The sequence below is a fragment of the Rhincodon typus genome, chromosome 32 (assembly GCF_021869965.1).
Source record: "Rhincodon typus isolate 14 chromosome 32, sRhiTyp1.1, whole genome shotgun sequence".
NCBI lineage: Eukaryota > Metazoa > Chordata > Chondrichthyes > Orectolobiformes > Rhincodontidae > Rhincodon > Rhincodon typus.
This window is the reverse complement of record NC_063363.1, coordinates 32,172,702-32,197,569: the sequence shown is the minus strand read 5'-3', so window position 1 is coordinate 32,197,569 and position 24,868 is coordinate 32,172,702. Positions and strand designations below refer to the sequence as shown.

General features: G+C 41.3%; 1 protein-coding gene across 1 annotated transcript in view; it reads left to right on the top strand.

Annotated features, from left to right (window-relative positions):
- kirrel3a (kirre like nephrin family adhesion molecule 3a) overlaps positions 1–24,868 on the top strand; it is a 545,968-nt gene that overhangs the window by 484,261 nt on the left and 36,839 nt on the right. Inside the window, exons 7-11 of the mRNA XM_048615672.1 lie at positions 55–203; positions 1,072–1,199; positions 10,873–10,999; positions 12,471–12,571; positions 21,148–21,346. Coding sequence (XP_048471629.1) covers positions 55–203; positions 1,072–1,199; positions 10,873–10,999; positions 12,471–12,571; positions 21,148–21,346 — 704 coding nt within the window. The remainder of the gene's footprint in view (positions 1–54; positions 204–1,071; positions 1,200–10,872; positions 11,000–12,470; positions 12,572–21,147; positions 21,347–24,868) is intronic.

Sequence of the window (24,868 nt, the reverse complement as noted above, 5' to 3'; positions counted from 1 at the left end):
AGCGTTTCAGATTTGTTCAGTCACTTGGTGATGTTGAAATTTATTGTGTTTCAGATGGGCCAAGGGTGGTCAGTTGCTGAGAGGTGTTCTGGGTGAGACGTATGAAACCATTGTGGACTACACCTTCTTCACAGAGCCTGTGTCTTGTGCTGTGTCTAACCCATTGGGAAGTACAAACATCAGCCGAACTGTCGATGTGTATTGTAAGGAATGTTTAACCTGTGCTTGTCATTCCCTAGTCTCCCAACTCCCACCCATTTCGCAGTTTGACTTGTTGATTGATGTGATGTTGCTGGTTAGGCCAACATTTTTGCCTATACTTAATGACCAAGGGGCAGTTAAGAGTCTACCACATTACTGTGTGTCTGGAGTTACATGTAGACCAGACAGTTAAAAATGACAGATTTCTTTCCCTAAACGACCAGCTGGGTTTTTATGACAATCAAAAGTGATTAGATGGTCACAGTACAATAACTATTTTAACTGGATTCAATTAGATTCAGATTTTAATTGAATTCAAATTTCTCTATTTGCCACGGTGAGCTAAAGTCTGGGGTTCTGGATTACTAGTCCAGTGAGATTACCGTTGCACCACTGTCTGCCAAACTGGAAGATAGTTGATGACAGCAGTACACTAGCTCCTTGATATCGAGGCATTATGTCCACACTTTGCACTCATTGTAACATCACACTATTGAGCCATTGCCAGCGGTTGAGGGGTGGAACACAGTAGAAGTGATGGTAAACCATCAAAAGCACAAACTGTGATTTGCACCCACCGCTCGAAGCCATTCTCATCTCCTACCATGGGAAGGCAGGTCCATCTTGAACAGACTCCAAGCAAATTGTTCTAATGCAATTGGGAACTGGAATTAAAGATAGCTGGGTTTTGAAGGAGGTGGGTCCTATCTCCTCTAGTGTTTCAGTCAAATTGTATCTTATTACACTGTTGAGAAGCTATGTTACTGCAGTAAAGTGATATGAACACCATGTTATTGTTGGAATGCTGCTCAAGCTTGGCTGAACATGATTCATTTCCACTCATCCTTCCTCTCCATTTTCCCTGTGCAGTTGGTCCCCGGCTGACATCTGAGCCTCAGTCTCTCTCTGTGGACTTGGGTTCAAGTGCCATCTTTAACTGTGCCTGGACTGGAAATCCATCTCTCACTATCGTGTGGATGAAGCGAGGCTCTGGGGTGGTGAGTATAGGGATTGACAGTAGTCAGTAAATGGGAACATCACAGTGCCTGGGGTGACCTCTGCATCTCGGCTGCTTACAAAGCAAACTTCCCCTCAATCTGGTGAAGCCAGGGGCTCTGTGTGACAGGTCAGATGTGGGAAACTCATTCTTTTCATTCATTCTTTGTGGATTTCCTTATGATTTCCTTTCACCATTTTTTTCTTTTAGTTTGGATATTTTGTGATTGAAATCTTCATTCTTAAGCCCTGATCAAACCTTGATGCCTGGCGTTTGTAGCCTACTTTGTTTTCATTTTGAAAACATCTCTTCCAACTCTATTCACTTCCTCCGAATTACAACGGTTGCAAGGAACAGTCACATGGGCCCTAGTTATGCCCTGCCTCTGTTTAGGATATATTCAAGATTCCGTTCTTAAGCCCTATTCAGCCCCTCATATCTGTTTTATGGCATATTGATGAGTATATCAATGCTATAACCTGCTCTTGCCATGAACTGGAAATATTTGTTAACCTGGTTTTCAATTTCAACACTTCTCTGACCTTCACCCGGTCCATCTCTAATTCGCCCCTTTCCTTCCTTGATTTCTCTTTCTCCATTTCTTGGGATAGACACTCACTGATAGACACAAACTGACTCCCACAGCTACCTTAACTGGACTTCCTTGCAACCTGCTTCCTATAAGGACTCCATCCTATTCACCTGCTTTCTCCATCTCCGTTGCATCTGTTCTGATGATACAGTTTTTCACAGCAGCACTTTCAACATGTCATTTTCATCAGTTGAGGAGTCCCACCCAATATTTCTGACAGGGTTTTCTCATGGGGTCTAATCTATTTCAGGCACTCTGTTCTCACCCTGTTGTGTTCCTCCCAGAAACATGATAGAATTTCCTTTGGCCTTACCTTCCATTCCACCAGCTTCAGCATTCAGTAGCTCATCTTCTGCCATTTCAACTAACTTTAGTTTAATGCTGCCACCAAACACATCTTTCCATCCAGACGTCTGTCAGTATTCCATAGCGACTATTTCCTCTGCAATATCCATATCCATTCCCAGTACCCCCAAAGCCCCTTCATTCTCTACTGCACCATAAGTAAAGGTAGCAGATGTACAAAGCTGTCCAAAGCCCCAAAAACTCTATTTGTATTTCTTTCAAGTTAGTTCTCTGCATTCACAGCTCACAATGTGGCCTCCTTTATACTGGGTACGCCAAATATAGACTGGGTGCTGTGTGTACATATACAATATTGTGATTCCACCTGGTAGTTTATCTGCTATGGGTCTGCAAGCTGCACAACACAGAAATTAGAACATTTTTTTACGATGTCAACTTTATAATCTGCAATATGTTTTACTGTTTTAAATAACCTAATCCAATCAATTAATTACTCCCTGATGAGTGATTAGATGATTAGACCATTATCAGTAATGTGGCTTCTTGAACAGTGGTGGTAAAAGGAATGTTGCACGTATCCCAAACAGAGGCAGGGCATAACTGTGGTCACTGACTGCTCTTTGCAAAACCTGCAATTCAGAGGAAATGAATGGAATTGAAGGAGGTGTTGTTCAAAATGAGAACAGAGTAAGCTACAATGCCGTGCATCCCAGTTGAACCAGGGCTTGAGAATGCTGAGGCCTATCATGATTGAACTGTCAATAAACAGGTTAATCTGCAAGTGAAATACAAGCTCAACAGTCTTAAATTTTGCTAAAGTGCATGAGAAAACATTCAATATCTTTGTTTGATACAGAGTAGGAGGATATTAAAAACATGGCTTGCTGGTGAGCAGACAAATCCCTATCTTAAGGCTAAGTTTACTCACTTTTAAATGCAAGTGATCAGTGTGCGTGTTGGATCAATTCTAATTAAGGGAAGGTCAAAGATATATTGGATCTGCGGAAGGATCACCAGATCCGAAACCTTAATTTGATTTTTCTTCACAGATACTGCTAGACCTGCTGAGCTTTTCCAGCAAGTTCTGTTTTTGCTCCTGATTTACAGCATCCGCAGTTCTTTCAGTTTTTATTTTATCAGATATATGGTCAGAATGTCCGCAATTTTCTTTAGTTTAAACTGGGACACAGCAGGCCTCCTAACAGAAATATAAGTAAGACTACAGGCCATAAGATGTAGGCCATATCATTGAGATCATGGCTGATCTAATAATCCTCAATTCCAGTTTTCTGCCTTTACTCCTTAACTCTTGATTTCCTTACTGATTAAAAATCTATATTAGCCTTGAATATACTTAACAGCAACCTCTACAGCTGTTTGCATAAGGAATTTCACACATTCACTACTCTCTGAGAGAAGAAGTTCCTCCTTGTGCTAGATGATTTTATAAAATAATCTCAGGAGCCTCGAGGTACAAGTCAGTGATCGGTTATTGAGCCAACGTTGTGAGAATCCACCTCAGAAAAGATTCAGAGGTAGCACTCTAACAAGAATTCATCAGATATTTATACATTAGAAGTCACACAGAGAGTACATTCGTCAATTTTGAAATGATCAGTTTTAGACAAACATCTTATTTTTCACATATTCCAAAAGTGGTAAGGTGTCTGTTATCCCTGGTCTCACTACTCAATCTTTTCCAATATACCTGTGTCTTCTCTGAAGCCTATGCTTTGCTCCTATCCTTGACTAAACCCCACTGCTTCATCTCTCTTGGTGTGGTACAGCATCATTCACACATACCATTTCTAAATAAGGTATCAGGGTTAATGCTGAATCAGCCTAAGTGCACTTTCACAGAAATCTCTCTGCTGCATCAACATCTGAGCATGTTTATGCAACTTAAGTAATTTTCTTTTTTTAACCTACTTCCCTGAATAAGAAGAAATAAAAAAGAATATTAAACTATTTCTACGATTATTGCTTATGAAGTTAACTTAAAGTTTTTTTTCCCTCATTCTGATCCCAGCTGTAACTTCATGTGAATTTACAGATTAAAGCATATCATACCCAAATTGCCCCTAATACTCCTAATCTCTGTCCTATTCTGAGATTAAACTATCTGGTCCTAGATTCATACGCAAAGTGAAACAACCTTTCCACAGCTATCCCGTCAAGTCTATTTAGAATCATATATGTTTCAATGAAGTTGCCACAAATTTGTCTAAACTGCATTGCGCACAGGCCCATCCTTCTCAAGCTGTCCTCATAAGAAAATCCTTCCATGCCATGGATGAAAATGATTAAACAGTATTCAGAACTTGGTTTCTGGATTTGGTGCAACCAATGCAGAAAAGCAAGCCCTTCAGATTTGCTTAGCAATTGGGAGTCTAGGTCTCAACAGACATAACACAAGAAGGCTAACAGTTTAAGAGCTAAAAGATTCCCAAAAGATTAGAACACCAATTCAGGGTCAGATTAAACTTCTGTATTTGTGAATTAGAATACATGTTATTGAGACAGAAAGCTACTGAAAACACAGAGCATTTCATGAGCAGGTTCATTATGTGATTTTTCAGATGGGGAGCCAATAGGAATTGTTCACTTGCTGAATACATGCACCCCTCTGGAAGCTTTACAGAAGGGTTTTCCAGAAAAACCAAAGACTTACAGCACTGAAGAGTTACTAAAGGGCAGACATAAGTTTGAAGCAATCATCTCAGCTCGTCAAAGCTTACAAGTCCTAAGTACAAACCCAACAGTGGACACTATCAATAGAATACTAAAACATTGCTAGACATGTGGAATGTTTTGCCTTCTGCATGCAAAAAAAAATGCCCAGCTTTCAATCAATTTGCAATGGAGCAGAAAAGACTATTGGCTCTGGAGCAAAGGCAACAAAACCATAAAGGGCCATGCACTGACCCATGCAGACCATCCACAAAAGAGTATTTTCAATGCTGAAATAGAGGCCATTTAGTATCCCACCAGATGTATAATCATGAAATGAACAACAAAGCAGGATCTATGAATTTTAAAATAAAATCACCTCACAAACAAGGGAAGCCATGATGAAATCTTCAAATGTAAAACGTTCAGAATACGACAGTTCACCAATTCCACGAGCTGGACCAAAATGGCTGAAATGCAAATACAATCAATCTGCCTGGGATGTTGCACATGTTCTACACCATTAAAATTGCTGGACCAGAAATCACAGGTTTGTGAGCATGCTGTGACCTTGCGTTAGTCACAATTTGTGGAATCATTCAAACATCAGAGGCATATCAAAAACTGCAGTTGACTATTCAAAAAACATTTGCAGAACTGAATATGTGTGGAACACTTTCTTCTGTAGTAGTGGAGGGAAAAGCTCAGTTCTTTTCTGTGGATAATAAAATGAAAGATCAAGAGGAAAAAGCTGAAGGAGTACAGCAAGGTCTGGAGCAACTTGCATGTAAAATAGATCAGGCTCAGCATAAGCAGCTACAGAAATACTGGCTTGAGCTCAAAGTAATGCCAGAAAATAATAACAGACCTGCAAAAACACGCTGAGATGCATGGTGCACACAATAAGGAGCTGCAAATCACTCATGGAACAGTCCTTTCAGCAATAAATGGCAGCAATAAAAATATTCCATTAAAATAACTCAAGCAGGACCTGGAGAAAACCAAACAACTGGAGTAGCAAGTGGAAGAAGTCTACACTTCATTAAAAACAAAAAAGAGAGAAAAAAACATTGAAAATGCTGAACAGTTGTTAGAGCAGGATGTGAAGGAGAGAATATACTAGATCAACAAAGACCAAAAGATTGATCGAGTTAAAAGAATCCATGCTATAAAATGAGAAGCGTCAAAGCTGGTAGCTCTAAAGGCGCTAAACAGATGAAGAAGATTTGAATCACTCAAAATAGTTTTTAGGATTGAGATCAGTCAGTTGCTAATCTAGAGCAAAATGTGGCTGTGGTGCATCGGCATAAACAAATTTTGGAGCAGCAACTGCAGTCCAAGACAGAAAAATTTGACAACACAAAGAGAAATGACTGATAATCTCACTAATGACTGTGGAAATCAACAACACATCCAGACAGAGTCAGCATCATGAGAATCTGGTTGAATCAGCAAGTTACCTGACACACAGACTCACTTGCTATTGTAAATAGTTAAGCTTCTTTTTGGATTGATGGAAGATATTATAAGAGCTTTAACCCTTCAGAACTTCATATGCTGTGGGTACACAACGTTAAAATTCTGTCTGGCAATTGGTCTGCTGTGGGTATGCAAGTTGGTTTTTTGCTAAAATAAAACAAAGTATTACAAATGCAGGAAATCTAAGACTAAAACAGAAATTGCTAGCGAAGATCAGCAGGTCTGGCAGCTATCTCTTGCTGTGTCATAGCCATCCTGCCACCCCGTTCCACTTCATTCTCCAGCTTGTTCAATGTTATAACAAAGAACTTTTCCTTTTCCTTTCAGACATTAAGGAATGCAAGCTGCAACAACTGCGAGATAACCTGCACCCTTCTGGAACCTTTCTGCCCTCACTTCCTTCTGCTTCCATCCTTTCTCCTGATCCCACCTCTTGTCGAGTATTTACCAACCCTCCTTACACTCTGCTCTCTGATGCTGAACATTCTGTACTCAGAAAAGGTCTTAAATTTTATTTCTCTGCACCCCCACCTCATTAAATTTCACGCCAGACATGATGATGAACACTTCTTCCGCCATTTCCATGCCCATTTCTTTGGATAGGAGTCCTCTCCCTATCCCACATTAGCCTTCACCAGCCTCTAACACTATTTGTCTAGCTGGAACCCACGGTCTAACCTTTTACTTGCAATCGACTTGTTTATTGAGAACTGTCAACATGACATTGGTCAGCTTAATTTCTCTGCCAAATCACCTCACCTGTTTGAACCATTTCCCTCCAAATTGACTGCACCACGTGCACTCAGATTAAATCCTGACTTTGCAATTGAAATCACTCCATGGAGGCTGGTATCCCGTCATCAAGTCACCCTTTATTTACACATGCTGAATATATGGATTCTGACTAGTTAGCTCAGAGTCAATCCCAAGAGTAAGCAGAACCCCTGAAGCTCCTGCTTATATCTGTCAGCGAGGGCTCCCTGATTGGCCCAGGTTAACAACCCCAATCAGGTATCTCATACTCAATGAGATCCATCTGGCCCTCGTTCCATCACTATAGTAATCAAGCCTGCCAACCAGGATGGTGCTGTTGTTGACTGACATACTGACCTCTACATTGCAGAAGTTGAGCACCAGCTCTTGAACAAGCTCCTCCTATTCCCCCTGGACCAGAGCATCACCATAGAGCATCAGGCCATCAGTCCATGACTGCTACCAACTTCCTATCATCTGGGGATCACCCTGTGATTGCCTCACACAGAACACTTTCTCAAGTACATTTATGACGTCATCAGTGCTGCTCCGTCTCTCGTTCTGAACTGGAAAAATTTATCAACTTTTAAAAAAATAGAGTTCTGTTGATGACTTGAAACAATAACTTCACTTTCTTCCCACAGATGCTGCTGGACCTGTTGAGTTTCGCCAGTAATTTGTTTCTGTTTTGCTGCAATGTCTGCTTCATAACTTCAAATGTCATACAGTCATACAGCACAGACACAGACCCTTCAGTCCAACTTGTCTATGCCAACCAGACATCACAATCTGACCTAGTTCCATTTGCAAGCATTTGGCTCATAGCCCACTAAACCCTTCCTATTCACATACCCATCTAGATACCTTTTAAATGTTGCAATTGTCCCCAGGACTTTTCCTGGCAGCTAGTTCCATATATATGCACCACCCTCTCAGTGACAAAGTTGCCTCTCAGGCCCCTTTTAAATCTTTCTCCTTTCACCTTAAAAATATGCCCCCTCATTTTGATCCTCCCCCCACCCCCACCCTCGGGAAAAGACCTTTGCCATTCACCTTATCTATGCCCTTCATGATTTTATAAACCTCTATAAGGTCGCTGCTCAGCCTTCTATGCTCCAGTGCAAAAAGTCCCAGCTTATCCATCCTCTCCTTGTAACTCAAACCTCCAGTTACTGTTTAAATAAATTAATCCTTGGAGTTAATCAATCCCTGACAAGTGATTGAACATTAAATTAAAAACCAAAAGAACTGCGGATGCTGTAAATCAGGAACAAAAACAAAGTTGCTGGAAAAGCTCAGCAGGTCTGGCAGCATCTGTGAAGGAGAAAACAGAGCTAACGTTTCAGGTCCGGTGACCCTTCCTCAGAACTTGATCATTAAACCGTTATCATAAACATGACAGTCATGACTTGTCAGTTTTTTGTGTCTCTCAGGCATTTCTAGTTTTAACTTTAACACAGGGGTCTCTGCTTCTTCCTGGAGCAAAGACCTGAACCGTCCACATCCACCATCACCCTCCTCCGCTTGGCTGAGTTCCTCCTCACCCTCAAAAACTTCTCTTCTAACTCCTCTCATTTTCTTCAGGTCAGACGGGTGGCCATGAGTACCCGCATGGGCCCCAATTATGCCTGTCTCTTTGCGGGGTACGTGGAACATTCCTTGTTCCAGTCCTATTCCAGCCCCCACCCACAACTCCTTCTCTGATATATTGATGATATCGGTGCTGCTTCCCTCTCTTGTTCTACCTCTCCCATCCGGAATTGGAAAGGGTCATCGATTTCGCTTCCCACTTCCACCCTGCCGTCACTTTCACCTGGTCTAGCTCTGACTCCTCCCTTCCCTTCCTTGACATCTCTGTTTCCATTTCTGGTGATAGACTGGCCACTCATATCCACTATAAACCCTTTGCTCCCACAGCTACCTGGACTATACATCCTCACACCTTGCTTCCTGTAAAGACTCCATCCCGTTCTCTCACTTCCTCCGTCGCATGTTCAGATGAGACCAACTTCCACAAGGGAGCCTTTGTAATGTCCACCTTCTTCCTCAACCGAGGATCCCCCAGCACCCATTGTCGACAGGGCCCTCAGCAGGGTCCGACCCATCTCCCACACTTCCGCCCTCACCCCTTGTCTTCCCTCCCGCAACAGTGATAGGGTTCCCCTTGTCCTTACCTACCATCCCACAAGCATCCACAACCAGAAGATCGTCAGACACCATTTCCACCACCTCTAGCGAGATGCCACCAGCAGACACATAGAATCCCTACAGTGTGGAAACAGGCCATTCAGCCCAACAAGTCCACACCGACCCTCCGAAGAACATCCATGCTGACTCATTCCCCTACCCCTGCATTTCTCATGTCTAACCCACCTAACCTAAACATCCCTGGACATTATGGGCAATTTAGCATGGCCAATCCACCTAACCTGCACATCTTTGGACTGTGGGAGGAAACCCCTGCAGACACAGGGAGAATGTGCAAACTCCACACAGACAGCCGCCCGAAGGTGGAATCGAACCCGGCGCTGTGAGGCAGCAGTACTAACCACTGAGCCACCGTGCCGCCCAAACATATTCCCCTCCCCTCCCTTGTTCGCCTTCTGCAGGGACTGTTCCCTCCGGGACACCCTGGTCCACTCTTCATTCACCTCCAACACGCCCCACAGCCCCACGGCACCTTCCCCTGCAACCGGAGAAGGTGCAACATCTGCCCATTTACCTCCTCCCTCCCCACTATCCAAGGGCCAAAACGTATCTTCTTGGTGAAGAAACACTTCACCTGCACTTCCCAGAATCTAGTCTACTGCATTCGCTACTCACAATGTGGTCTCCTCTACATTGGGGAAACAAAGCGTAGACTAGGTGACCGTTTCGCACAACACCTACGTTCTGCTCGCAAAAAAGATTCTGAGCTACCCAATGCCTGCCACTTTAACAAACCACCCTCTTCCCTGGCCCACATCTCTGTCTCTGGCTTGCTGCAGTGTTCCAGCAAAGCTCAGCGCAAGCTGGAAGAACAACACCTCATTTTCCGCTTGGGGACCCTGCAGCCCTCCGGACTCAATATCGAGTTCAATAATTTTAGGGCCTAAACTCTCCCGTGTCCTGGCCCCCTACCCCACAAACCAGGCCTTGTTGTCACATAACTTGCCATTACACACTACTTATTGTTAGTCACAAACAGTCCCCATTAACAACTATTCACCCTCCTAGCCTGACCGTTATCAACTCCTTTGTCTATCCAACTGCTCTTCTTTCTCTTCGGGCTCCATCCTATCGTTTACTCCCTACCCTACCCCCCTCTCTATTTTCTGCATATAAACTGACATTTTCCCAGCTACCATCAGTTCTGAGGAAGGGTCACCGGACCCGAAATGTTAACTCTGATTTTATCTTCACAGATGCTGCCAAACTTGAGCTTTTCCGGCAACTTCTGTTTTTGCTCTCAGTTTCACCTCATCCATCAGGTGATGCCCCACACAGGACAATGGAAAGTTATTGCTGGTGCTTCCATTGTGCTATAGTATAACAATTACGTCACGTAGAAATATCATTAGCAGCTTTTAGGAGCTTGGAACAGACAAGATCTTAAGTTTTGGCTGTGCAACCTTTAATAACTATGAGCTATGTACAAAAGCCTGGTGGAGCAGAGCTTCATCTGTGCCTTCTTGCATCAGGTCTCAACCCCATGTGATCAATTCTTTATGCACATGCTCAGCAGCTATTGTTAGAGTACAGGTACATTTAACCCTTTACTCTACATTCTCCCAAGTCTGTATTGCCACCGATCATTTTCACAAGTTATATATCCTCATACACATTGCAATGTTCATGCTTTTGAACTCTGACCTCTCCCCTCTGCTTCCTTTAGGTTCTCAGCAATGATAACGTCATGACTCTAAAGGCTGTGGCCCAGGAGGATGCTGGGAAGTACGTGTGCAGGGCTGTTGTTCCACGAGTTGGTGCTGGGGAGAGGGAAGTCAGCCTGACAGTCAATGGTAAAATAATTTTGTACTCCTGATTTACAAATCCATAACGTACTGAATTTCCATACAATATTATACAATACACACATGCATATACTTCATTCTCACACAAAAAAATCTTACATATGCAGACTCACATATATTTGTGTACAAACAGGCTCTCACAACAATGCATAGGTATGAAGATATGCATAGGTGCGTTTGTATACAAATGTACAAATGTACACAAACACATAGACTCAAACACACACATGAACATCTAAGCACAACACATGCACATACACATACACTTAAAATACACACATAGATGCTCATATGCAGACACAGATGCCTACTTCATTGTAGTCACGCTACACATACATGGGAACATATGTGCTTGGTCACCCATATGGCACTCATAGACAAGTTCAGTGAAACTCTTGAAAAGGTTTACAGATGCACATGCACCTATTTACCAATACATACAGGCATATACATGCACATCCCTGTGAATGAAACTACATTCTTTATATAAGCTTTTATCAGAAGAATAGAACACTGTTGTTCAACAGAAACACATTGTTGAATTGGAGTCTTTGGCTCTATGGAGTTACAAGCAATTCTGTCGTTGGTTTCAGCATATTGCGAATAGATCCTTGCTGATACTTCCAAAGAATGCTCATCATCCTGCTTTCATTTGCAGAATCACTAGTCTAAGGCTCAAACGTTTGTGGGAAAATGTTATTCTATCAATGTCCTCTGAATGAAAGCTCTCCCCGAAGAAGGAAAAAGTAAATAAAGTTGCACCGTTCAAATTCAGTCTAGAAAACTAAACATTGCTTTCAGATTAAATCTGTAGGAAAATAATAACATTCCTAGTAAATATAATCAAACATGACCATAAACCCTGACAATTCATGTAGTCACAGATATTTACATCAAACTTTGTCTACACTCTTGGTAGCCCTATTTGATATTTCAAAAAAGTCTCACAATTTTTGCTCACTGAAGTTAACAAAACAAAAAGAAAAATGCTTGTTACCTGTGAGAAAAAAAATTGTTGCAGGTTTGTTTGTTCCACATTGTGTGCAATTACCTTTTAGAATATTCATTAAAATGTAAATTTATTTTAATTAGACTGCTAATAATGAGCAATTATATTCAGTTTAATTATGTGCAGCGTGCGCCCTGATGTTGCTTGATCCTATGGAGAAGGTGTAATACAAGAAGGGCTGTGATGGATGAACTGTCTAATTTAATAAAGTTGTTTGATGAATTGTATTTGTGAGCGTATGTAGTTCTGTACATATATTTATAGCATGTGTGTATGTATGCGTGTATGTATATGTAAGTGTTTCTATATATGTGTATACATAATGTGCATATGTGTGTACATATTCATGTATGTTTGTGTTTAGATATGTGCATGCATGTGTACAGGCATGTGTGATATGTAAATATGTATGTGTTACTATGTGTAATTTGTTTGTATTTTGGGTTTCAGGACCCCCCATCATCTCCAGCACACAGATGCAGCATGCTCTGCAGGGCAAGAAAGGACAGATCAAATGTTTCATCCGGAGTACACCTCCACCTGACAGAATAGTGAGTCACTCAGCGAAATAGATACTTCCTCAAGTGGACAAAATGGATATATTATTGTCTCCAAAACATCACCCTGCTATATCGGTTAAAGTAAACCTTTCTAATGTCTCAATGATTCTGTCAAGCAAAGAATTTAACCCAATGGATAAGGAAGATGAATGCATTTTGGTCTTGTGATGCAGATGGTAGTGTTCCTGCCTCTGAACTGAAAGCTCTGTGAGTGCCACTCCAGGACTTAATTCCTAAGGGAAGTGCAGTCAAACAGGTTGAGTGTCAACTTGTAACTCCTACCAGTAAGTGAATGCTAGGCAGTTAAGAGTGGGAGAGATTCCTGGTTGTCCATGTGAAGGAGCCTCCACCACCACAATCTGTAGCTCGAGGCTACAACATGCACCTGCAAGTCCATCGTACCACAGCAATTTGGATTCCCTGAGTGAACTGTAACCACTGCAACTACCATTATTGTAGGAAATTTGTAATTAAGTTACACACAGGAAGATTCTACAAATAATACAGAAGTGCTCACTTAAAATTCCCAAAAATCACACCTTTAAATGAAATGATTTTAAAATGAATCATTCCTATATCATTCTCATCAAAACCAGAGTTAGGATCTTTCAGACACTTCTTACCCAGAAGAAAACAAAGTACAAGTTGAAATACTTCACTGCACATGTGTGGTTCTGTGCATTCTGGATGAAATAATTTACAAACTAAAATAGATAACAGAATACAAAAATTATACTTTGGTTTTAGGTATTTTAGTATGTTTCTCAGCAGAGTAAAATATTCAAACAATATCAGTCAAAATGCTGCACATTCCAAGATATTTACAAATGAAATAACATTCAAAACAAAATAAATTTAGAAATATATAAAAAAATTATAAATGAGAACTTTAAATGTAAAAACTAAATGCACCAGCCATCTGATTTTGCATTGACCAAGCTCCATCTAGTGTCAGACTTTGATCAATGCAGGGGGCAGTTCAAGATGCCCAGGGACCTCAGTGAAAGCTAAGAGCATGAAAGGAGCCAGGCAAAGAGGAACCAACAGGTCAAGACCCCACCAGTGCCAACAGGCACTGAGGTGTTTGTAGGTGAGAATGGAGGGTGGGAGCAGGACATCAAGAGTTAAGGCTAGTACAGAATCAAGCTAGTACAGTGCCACCATGGAGCATGTGGAAAGTGCAAGCTACCGAACAAGAAAGGATGTTATAGCAAACTTTACAACTTTAAATGACTATATGATGTGTATTTAGTGAACAACGCAAAACAGAAATGATATTGACTGAGACAATATTAAGTGAGAACTCCTGAGGTGCTACCACCTCACTCAATTTTCAACTCGAAGCTCCCAGTGTCTATTGCCACCACATTTTATCAGCTGCATTTAAAGCTTTTGTATTTTTTATATCACTAATTTCTAGATGTCTTGGAATGTGCAGCATTTCAACTTATAATGTTGCATAAGACCATATTTCAAATGAGCATAAGTAGGTCATTCAGACCATTCAGTCCATACCGCTATTCAATGAGATCATGGCTGATCTGATAAATCCTCAACTTCACTTTCCTGCCTTTTCCCCATAAGCCTGGTACCTCTTACTGATTAAAAACTTATCTCTTCCTTCATACCCCTCTGCAATAAAGAATTCCACAGGTTCAATACACTGAGAGAACTTCCTTATCATCGCTATCCTAACTAGGAAATCTCTTACTCCGAGGTTATACCGTCTGGTCCTAGACTCTCCCACTAGGGGAAACAAACTCTCCGCATCTACTGTGCAAAGCCCTCTAAAAATCTTATATGTTTTAATAAGGTCATCTCTCAATCTCTGAAGTTCAATTACTCGATCTCTCCTCAAAAGACAGTCCCTCCATACTATGATCAACCTTGTGAACCTCTGAACTGACACCAATAACAGTATATCTCTCCTTAGATAAAGGGACCAAAACTGTTCACATAATTTTAGTCGTGGTCTGATTAATGCCTTGTATAGTTTTAGCAAGACCTCCCTATTTTTATATTCCACCCCCTTTGAAATAAACACCCCCAACATTCCATTTGCCTTCCCTAGTACCTGCTGAACTTGGATGCTAGTTTTTTTGCGATTTATACGCCAGGATTCTCAAATCGCTCTGTATTGCAGCTTTCTGCTGTCTTTCTCCATTTAAATAACACTCAGCTCCTCTATTCTTCCTGCCAAAGTTCACAATTTCACATTTCCTCATAATGTATTTCATCTTCAAGTCTTTGTCCACTCATTTAATCAGTCTGCAGATTGCTCATATCATCCTCACTACACACATTCCCACCTATTTTCGTGTCATCTGCAAACCTGGCAGTAGTGCATTCACTTCACTCATCTAATTCATTAATACATATTGTAACCAGTTAAGACCCTAGCACTGATCCCTAATTACATGCTGTCATCCTGAAAATGCCTGCATTATTCCAACTCTGTGTGTCTTCTATTAGTTAGTCGATCCTCTATCCATGCTAATATTTCTACCTCCAACACTACAGGCTCTTATACTATATACCCCAGACCATCACTGACTCTGAAGATTAGGATTATTGAAGCTGATCAACAGTAAGTTAAAGGCAAATTTCCTGAGTCAGATAGTAATTAGGAAGAAAGCTACCAAATGGATTCATACAGTACCGAAGGAGGCCTTTTGCCCCTTTATTTCTGACCCCTTAAAAGTGTTTCCCAATAAATTACACAACCTGACCCTTCCTTCTGAAAGTTACTGTTGCACCTGCTTGCATAGCTCTTCAGGACCTTCAGATCCTAACGGCTCAGTTGCCCAGTTTTTTTTCACATTATCAGCCGGGTCAGGGCAGAATAATGGCAGGAAATGAGCAAACGAGTAAAGCTGGTCCCCAGGGGAAACCAGTGTCTTCAACAGCACAACCGAGGGGAAAGCTGAACCAGCAGCATGTTGGATAGCAGAAAGTGAAGGGGATTTTCAAGAAGGGGGAACAGGAGTTTTCTAAAGCCTTACAACCCTTTAGAGTCTCTGCACTCCCCTAAATCTGATTCTTCAAACCCTAATTTTAATCTTTCTACTGGCAGTTTCAGTGTCTTCAATTCCCTCTGCTGTAATCTCCAGAATTCTCCCCATAAGCTTCTCTACCTCCCTGTCCTACTTGAAGATGTTCCTTAAAATCTGGCTTGTTGGTAAGCTTTTGGTCATTTTATCTGCTTGTGTGATGCAATGTCAAATTTTCCTTAATAATTCACTCCAGTGGAACAATCCTATGTTAAACATATAAATGAATATTGGACAATTCTTCTTGTATCCCTTCCCCTCCCTGTAACACAAGTCACCACTGGCATTGCAGCAGTGCAGAGAAAATTCAATAATGGTTGCAAGGCAAAAAAAGAAAGGGGATATAGTTTCCAGATGCACAGCCCAATTCAGCACCATCGGTGAGAAACATCTGGTGCAGCCTATACAATGGTGATTAGATATGTAGAACATGTGAAAGCTGTACAGATGCTCGATTTCTCATTAGCTCCTCAGCTAATGGCTTTTTTATTGCAGCAAGAAGCCTTTATGGATCAGCAGAAATAAAACTGAAACATTTCAGAAATGGGAATGAATGGTTCCCAGTCTCTCAAATGTCAGTTGTGGGTTTCATGTTCATCGCACTGCTTTCAGCTTTGTACTGATTAGTTTAAGCAGGTGAGGAAATATGTGGGGGATCCCTGCTCTCAAACTGTACACAATACCCAGGGGTTGTGTATGATTATTAACTGCACGTTAAGTTGTCGCTCTAAATGAATTATTGAGAAGTGCAGCAGATGGGGACATGCTGAGGAAAGTGAACAATAAGAGGTTTCTCTCTATAGACAACAAGGTGCAGAGCTGGATGAACACAGCAGACCAAGCAGCATCATAGGAGCAGAAAGGCTGACATTTCGGGCCTAGACCCTTCATCAGAAATGCCTTCATCAGAAATCAGAGAGAGGTTTCAGTGATTGCTGGACAATCCTCTTTGATGATGATGGACTGTCTATTGGGATGGATTCCAGCTGCAGTTTCCAGTCCCTGGGTTTGTTCAGCACATGGAAGTGATCAGTGGGAGATAGCTCAGATTAATGGCTGAGGCCCCCTTTTTGATTCAGCCCTGTCTGCTCACACTGGGCTCTGGTTTTATACTGGATTTGGGTTCACTCTCAGTTTATACTAAACTCGATACTCTAGGTTTACTCTGGATCCAATGCCTTGGATTCACTCTGGGATAATTCTCAGCTCGACACTTTAGGTTCATTCTGGGCCTGATGTTATGGATGCACTCTAGATTCACTTTGGATTTGATGCTCCGGGTTCACACTGGATGCAATCGTCCGGATTTCTTCTGGGTTTTGTAAATTGCCACGATTATGTTTAATTTTGAACCCTTTCTCACTGCAAGTTGCACAGTGAATCTCAAGCCACAGTCTGGATGAAAGCAGAGATGCTGCCCACCCTTATCCAGATACTTGCTCTCAACACAGAGGTCTGGGCTAGAAATATCAGTAAATCACCCAGAATCACTCCCAGAATTTTTGGGCTTTAATCAGTTAGCCCACAAACAATCTTTATACCTTATTTCCTCTTCCCTGTCAATGTTCCCAGCTTCTCTGGGGCAGGGTAACAGTTCCACAGACGCTGGACACTTCACCTCTTTTATCATTCCTTACGGTCAGACCTAGATGATGATGGAGAGAATCTTCACTTCACTAACCGCACTGCTTTACCAAAACAACTTGTAGCAATAAAGCATCTTTAATATAGTAGGACATCACAAGGAACATCATGTATTCAAATGAGAAAAAAATGTCTCCAATAAAGGTCTAGTAGGACGGGAAGCAGAGGATTTCAAGCAGTGTCTTAAAAGTGGAGAGAAGAGGTGGAGAACTTTAATTCATAACTCATAACAGTGGAAGATGTTGGTGAGGCCTCTTCTGGAGTAATGTGTCCAGTGCAGGTTGCCGTGTTGCAGGAAGGATACTATTAAGCTGGAGAGGGTTCAGAAGAGATTTACTCAGATTGTTGCTGGGATTGGAGGGTTTGAGTTATAAAGAGAGGCTGGACAGGCTGAGACATTTTTCACTGGAACGTAGAAGGTTGAGGGTGACCTTATAGGGGGGCATAGATAAGGTGAATGACAGGTGTCTTTTCCCTAGGGTGGGGGATTTCAAGATTAGCAGAAATATTTTTAAGACATGACGGGCAATTTTTTTTACACGGAGAGTGGTTCGTGTGTGGAATGAACCTCCAGAGGAAGTGGTGAATGTGGGTACTGTTACATTTAAAAGACATTTAGATAAGTACACATATAAGAAATATTTGGAGGGATAAGGGCCAAATGCAGGCAGGTGGGACTAGTTTAGTTTTGTATTATGGTCAGTATGGACTGATTGGACCGAAAGGTCTGTTTCCATTCTGTATGAATCTACGAGTCTATAAGAAATAGGAGCAGGAATAGGCCATTTGGCCCCTTGAACCTGCTCCATATTCTGCATAGCCTTTGAAGATCAAAAACATCTATCTAACTTAGCTATGGATATATTAAAATAATCATCCCCCACACTACTCTCAGGAGAAGGGAATTCTGAATATTCATGAGCTTCTAAGTGAAGAAACTCCTCCTCCTCTTAGTTTGTAATGGGAGACACTTCATTCTGAAACTTTGCCCTGTTGTTTTACACTGCCCCACAAGAAAAATCATTTTTTTCAGCATCTACCCTATTATGATCCCTCACAACCTTATATACCAAGATAAGATCAGGCCCGCCCCACTCAAATTTCCTCATGAAACTATTTCTTTAGTCCAGGAATCAGCCACATGAACCTTCCCTGAATTATCTCCAATGCGAGTATATCCTCTCTTAATAAGAAGACAAGAACTATAATGAGTACAATTGTAAGAAAATTTCCCAAATTTTATACTCCATTCCCCTTACAATAAAGGCCAACTTTCCATTTGCCTTTCTGATTACAATATTTGCTGTACCTGTGAGCTAACCTTGTGTGATTCAGACACAGGAGCACCTAGATCACCCTGCTGCACCATTTTGTTTTCTCTCACAAGTTAGTAACAATATACTTTCATATTCTGCTCAAAATGGACAACCTCATAATTTCACACATTGTACTCCATCTGCCAAATGTTTTCCCATCCACTTAACTGTACCCTTTTGCAGACTGTCTATATCCTCCTCACAATACTCTTAAATTTTCCAGCTTTTTTTTTCATTCACGGGATGGGGGTCGCTGACTAGGCAGCATTTATTGCCCATCCCTAATTGCCCAGAGGGCAGTTAAGAATCAACCACATTGCTGTGGGACTGGAGTCACATGTAGGTCAGACCAGGTAAAGATGGCAGTTTCCTTCCCTAAAGGACATTAGTGAATCAGATGGGTTTTTCTGACAATTGGCAATGGATTCACAGACATCATTAGATTCTTAATTCCAGATATTTACTGAATTCAAATTCCACCATCTACCATGGTGGGATTCGAACCCGGGTCCCCAGAAACTTGTCTGGGTCTCTGGATTAACAGTCCAGTGCTGACAGTATCCTGATTGTTGGAGAATCAACATAAGTTGGGAGGTGAGTTTCAGGACTCCGCAGAAATCTTGACAACCCTGGCAAGTTTGAACATTCAATGGTTAATTTTCACAGCCTAAGACCCTCTGTGAATGACTTCATCCCTGAGCTCAGCATCAGAGACTTTAGATTGGTCATACCTACATCCTTATCGAGAAAATGTTACACTGGTTAATCTTTGTTCTCCTTCACAGATCAATGAAACTGAACTGAATACAATTCCCCTAGTCACCCCCAACCTGTTCCAACCGCCTGTCTTCTCCCCTATCACCCAACTAGCATTCATCCACCTCACCCATTCATTCACTACCAACCCAATAGTTAGTAAAAGATTTGAAACTTTAAAACTGATCAGGACAGGGTAGCTACTGATGTGAAAGTGGGCTTGTCCCTTTTGTACTCATGATATTTGCTGTCTGATGCCTGCATTGACCCCTTCAATACTTCTACTAGAATCAGCAGTCCTAGCTGAAAAATTACAGAAGGGTTGGTCCATGGAAATCTTCACAACCAGCACCAATAAGTTCAACATCAATGCTGAGTGGAAGATCTGGGCTTTTGTATCTTTGTGGCAACTTCCTTGCCTATTAATTTTGTACCATCAGCAAGTTTGGCAACAATATTTTTTGTCCATTCATCCAAGTCATCAATACAGATTGGACACTAAGGCCCAAGCACTGATCCCTGCAGCACCCATTAGTTTGCCAATTTGAAAATATCCTGTTAGTTATCTAATCCATTAACATTGCTGACGTATCGACCCCAACATTTTTATTTTTGTCTTGTCTTAATCATGTGGCAACCTTTCAAATTCCTTTTGAAAATCCAAATGCATAACATCTGCTGCTTCGATCTATGTCCACCCTGCTCGATACATCCTCAAAAGAATATTAGTAAATTTAACAAAAATGACTTGCCTTTCATAATCCCAGAGTTTAGGGCTTACCTAACTGAAGTCATAAGAATAGATCATTTAAAATCCCAGGGAGCAGAACGGCTGCTGGAACTTCATATCAACATATTGTATTGGCCCTTCCTTTTGATTTTCAGAAAACCATCAATAGGTTATTAACCAAGAGTCTTATACATTACAGCTGTTGCCCAAATCTGTGCCTTCCATCAGGGGTCATTCTCATCAATCAAGCAGGAACCAGGCATCGTGTATTTTGTAGATGAGGAGAAACTGTTCCTGCGCTGTAAATGGATTGAAAATCAGAGGGCACAGTTTCAAAGCATTTTGTAAAAGAAGCAAATATGATGTGAGCATGATCATCAAACAGTAAGGGTTTTAACGCACTGCCTGGGAATGTGGTGGAGGCAGCTTTCATTGAAGTGTACAGGAAGGCATTATACATACTATTAAATCAACCTGCACAGACACCTCCAGAGCAGGTGGGACTTCAACCTGAGCCTCCTGGCTCAAAGATGGGGACACTACCATTGCATCACAAGAACTCTTAAGAAGGTATTATAGGATTATTTAAATTGAAACAATGTGCAGGTTTTACAGGGAAAAGGCAGGAGATTGGCACTGAACCAAATTGGTCAGAGAGGCGGAGCAGACATGATGGGCCAAATGGCCTTCTTCTACACTGTAGCAATTCTGCGATTCATTCAAATGTCTTTCCGGAGTGGGGAAAAGATCTCAGATGGATTAGTCTTTGAAGATTTTTTTTTTCACCTGCGTCCTCAAACAGCATTGGAATCAATCTCCCATTACAAATTTTCAATGTTCTCCAAACAGAATCCCGAAAAGAATTGAGGCCCAATGCTGCATAATTATACAAACAATGATCATGCAATTTATTACAGCTTTCACAAGCTCAGGACATCCCAAAGTGCTTCACAACTAATTAAGCACTCTTACTTCACTTTTAGGGCACTCTGGAATGTTCTGGCAGGCCTGATGATCTTCGAAAGCAGATGATAATCTAATCTCTCCTTTTCTTCTATTGGATACACCCAGGCTTGGTCATGGAAGGAGAACATTCTAGAATCAGGGACCTCAGGACGTTATACAGTGGAGACAGTGAGCATGGAGGAGGGCGTGATCTCCACACTAACTATCAGTAATATTGTGAGGGCAGACTTCCAAACAATTTACAACTGCACGGCCTGGAACAGCTTTGGTTCTGATACAGAAATTATTCGCTTGAAAGAACAAGGTAGGGCCTGCAAGAGAACAATGAGCTTATACACCTCAGTATTTGAATTCACCTGTCTCGGTTACTTCAAAGTTTTGTACTCCTTTTCGCCCTTAAAACCACTTCCCTTTTATAATAACCTACCCATATTTGGGAACATTAGAGTTGGAGGAGGCAGGAAGTGTCAAGCCCAGGGAGCTGTCAGGGGTCTGAGGACTTTTTGAGTGGGGACAATTGTGAGTTAGGGTCAGTTTAATAGTTGGAGTATGTTTCTTATCCTTCAACCTTTCCTGTGTAGCTACTTAGCTTAAGTGAGTCAGAACCCTTTAAAATGTTTTTTTTTTTAATTTAACCTACTTTTCTAACCAACCTGTTCAGAGATGTTATTACATACCTCAGGAGCATGTGGGTCTTGAATTCGGGCCTCCTGGTAGGGACTGCAACTGCGCCACAAGAGGGTGAAGAAAATCTCTGTCTTTAAAGGAGTTTTTCAAAGGGTTCCAGGTGCCAGTGAATTGCACATCAGAATTTTCAATTTCCCAGGCAATTTCCTGAGTCAGCTACACTCTACTCTGCACTGTTGCAGTGGCTCACTGATCATTGAAAAATCTGGTCTTCATTTCTGAATCTAATTTGACTCTAATTCATCCTACCTCTGTCTTTATCTGCTTTCTTTCCTTAAATTTATTAAGGAGACAGAGCATTGGATTCAACATTCACGAAGTCCCAGGTGCCAGTTCCCCTCACTGTGTGTTGGTCTATCACATTTCCAGCATGTAATAGGACAAAAATAATACAACCTGAGATTGGAATAATCCAATAGATGAAATGCCTTCTCTGCAATTTTCCAGGCTGTTGTCTCACTCCATCATGGTTGAAACCCTTGTCTGTGCCTTCTTTGCCTGGATGGGTAATTTCTTGAATACTTGATTCTCCAGCAGTCTTCCTTCCACCCAGCATCAGCTACATTTAATCTAAACCTCTGCGTCCATACAAAGTCACCTAAAGCTATCACCCTATTATTAACCAACTCTAACCGGGACCCTGTGCTTCAGACTAACATTCAAGCTCTTCCTTCTCGTAGTCAGATAGTTCCTCCAACTTTTTTGTTCACACTTCCCAGTGGTAAGCTTTCCCCTCAGCCTTCAGACTACACCTTCTGTTCCTCTTATTTAGATGGCTCAGATACAAACTCCAATGAAGACCTTTCCACTCCACCCTGCCCTATAGATATTAACATACCAAACTATTCATCTGCTCTTGCCTTCAAGTTATTCTGAAAATCCTATCTCTAGGTCTGTGTTTCTAGTTTCTCCATCTCCTCCCATCCCTTTTTACTGGCTATATCCCCATTCACCACTTACAATGTGCTACGAACCATGCTTCTGACAGCATCATGATTTAGACACGTGCCTTTGTCATCTTCATTCACAGGCAGTTTGTGCAGCCTGCTCTGCTTCAGTGAATAGTAGTTTGTGAATATATTTGTGAGCAGAAATTGAAAATCCCAAGGCCTTCCATCTAGAAACATGTTCTATATAATCCCGTCAGTTGGTTTATTTTAGCAGTTATCATTTTACGGTCAGATAACAAATATTTATCTGACTTATAGCTTGCCTACTTCTTGGCTGTGTTTCATTTATTTTTTTTTTGTTGTTATATCAGACCTTCACAGATGCCAAACTTAATTTGCTGAGTAACTCTATCCGTGGCTTAGGCAATGATTGAGCCTCTGGTTTTTCTCTCCATGGCCTTGAGTTCCAATCCATCTTAGAAATAGGAAATGAAGGTCAAACTGAGTGAGTGTACATTTAAAGTATCAAGCTGTCTTTAAATTGGCAATCTTGCTCAGTGACCACTGGCCTTGAAATATGATTGCAATAGGGATAACCCTGTGAGCTGTGGCTGCCTACTGGCTCTGATTCATGCTGACCACACGGTATGAGTTCTGGATCTATCCTGCTTTCCCACCATTGACACCTCTGAACTTGCTATGCCCCGCACTTGCTCTATTGAAGGATGTGCCATGTGGTTCAGTACTGGTAAATACCAAAAAGATCCTAGTCTGATCTGCAGTGAGCTTTGTCATCACAACTTTAGCCAGTGCAAGTAGCTTTGGTATCTCTGGATCAAAGAACAAATATATCAGCCAAGGGTCCCACTCCAGCCTGAAATCCAGTGGTCACATCTTCAATGTGGATGTCAAGGAAATACATATTCTGATTCAATTGTAGTGAATCCTACAATTAAATAAGGACACCCATCTTCACTGCCTGGTCTCACATGAGGAATTGATTTTGACACATTTTTCTAGATACCTGTTCAATATAATCTGCCCTCTTATCTTTTCAATATATTCTTTGCTTTTTATCTGTATTATCAGATGTTAGAGTCTTGTCTTGAAGAGATACTGGTAGAATAGTGGGAAGGACTGATGTCTCTGGCAGTGTCTTTTTTATTTCTTCTTTGTTCAGGTGAAAAACTGGGAATGGGTTGATCATATCCTACTGTAAGGTTCAGGAGGATAAGTCTCCTGACTGGTGCCCATTCACAGCCTAGGAATCCTATGTCATTCCGCAATTCTAGGTCTGGTATAGCATGCTGTCTGGTCAACTCCAGAATGTTTTCAGAATAGTTTCTTAGAACAGCACAATCTATAAACTTCTTATCTAGGCTACCCTTGCCCATCTGATTTTTCCAGCCTACATATAAATTAAGGTATTATTGCCATACCTTTCTGACAAACCTTCATTTTTCCTTCTTTTCCTCGCAATCATGCTCTGTAGTTAAATAGGGGGACTGTACCCCACTCTCACGTGACTTCTTGCTGTTATAATTTCTCATCTCTCCTCAAACTGTACCTAAATCCTGGTTTCCTGAATTTCCATCATCCCTCTGTATTGTACTAATACTATCAATAACTGACAGAGCTATCTCAGCACCTTTTCATAGCTTCCTGTTCTTCCTAACTATCCTGTATGCTTTAATATTCAGGTTTTAATCTATGTCACTTATACAGCTATATTTTCATAACCTGCTATCAGGTTGTGTTTTTATATTTCTATCTGCACAATCTATTCATCTCTTTCATTCTGAATGTTTTGTGCATTCAAATACTGAATTTAGTTTTGTCCTTTTATTGTTTTTGTAACTTCTCACCTTATCTGTTGATTTACTCTTAGATTTGTACTCACTATGCCTTCCTACTACAGTCTGTTTATCAAATTCCATGCTATCTATACTTAACCCGTTTCCTTGTTCTACCTATGTCCTCGATACCTACATGGATCAGAATGACTGGATCCTCTCCTTCACACTGCTGGGTCCTTTCCAGCCCTGTGCACATACCACTAACCCTGGCACAGAACACAACCAGCCGGACTCATTCTTTAATGCAAAGAACAGTTTCAGTCCTCTTTATTATATAATCCTGTACTACTGCTACATTCTTTTTTGCTCCCCCCCATGAATGGCTTTCTGTAACCCAGTCAGCTCGCTCATCCATCCTGCAGGTCTCAGTCTCATTCAAATAAGCTGTAAGCA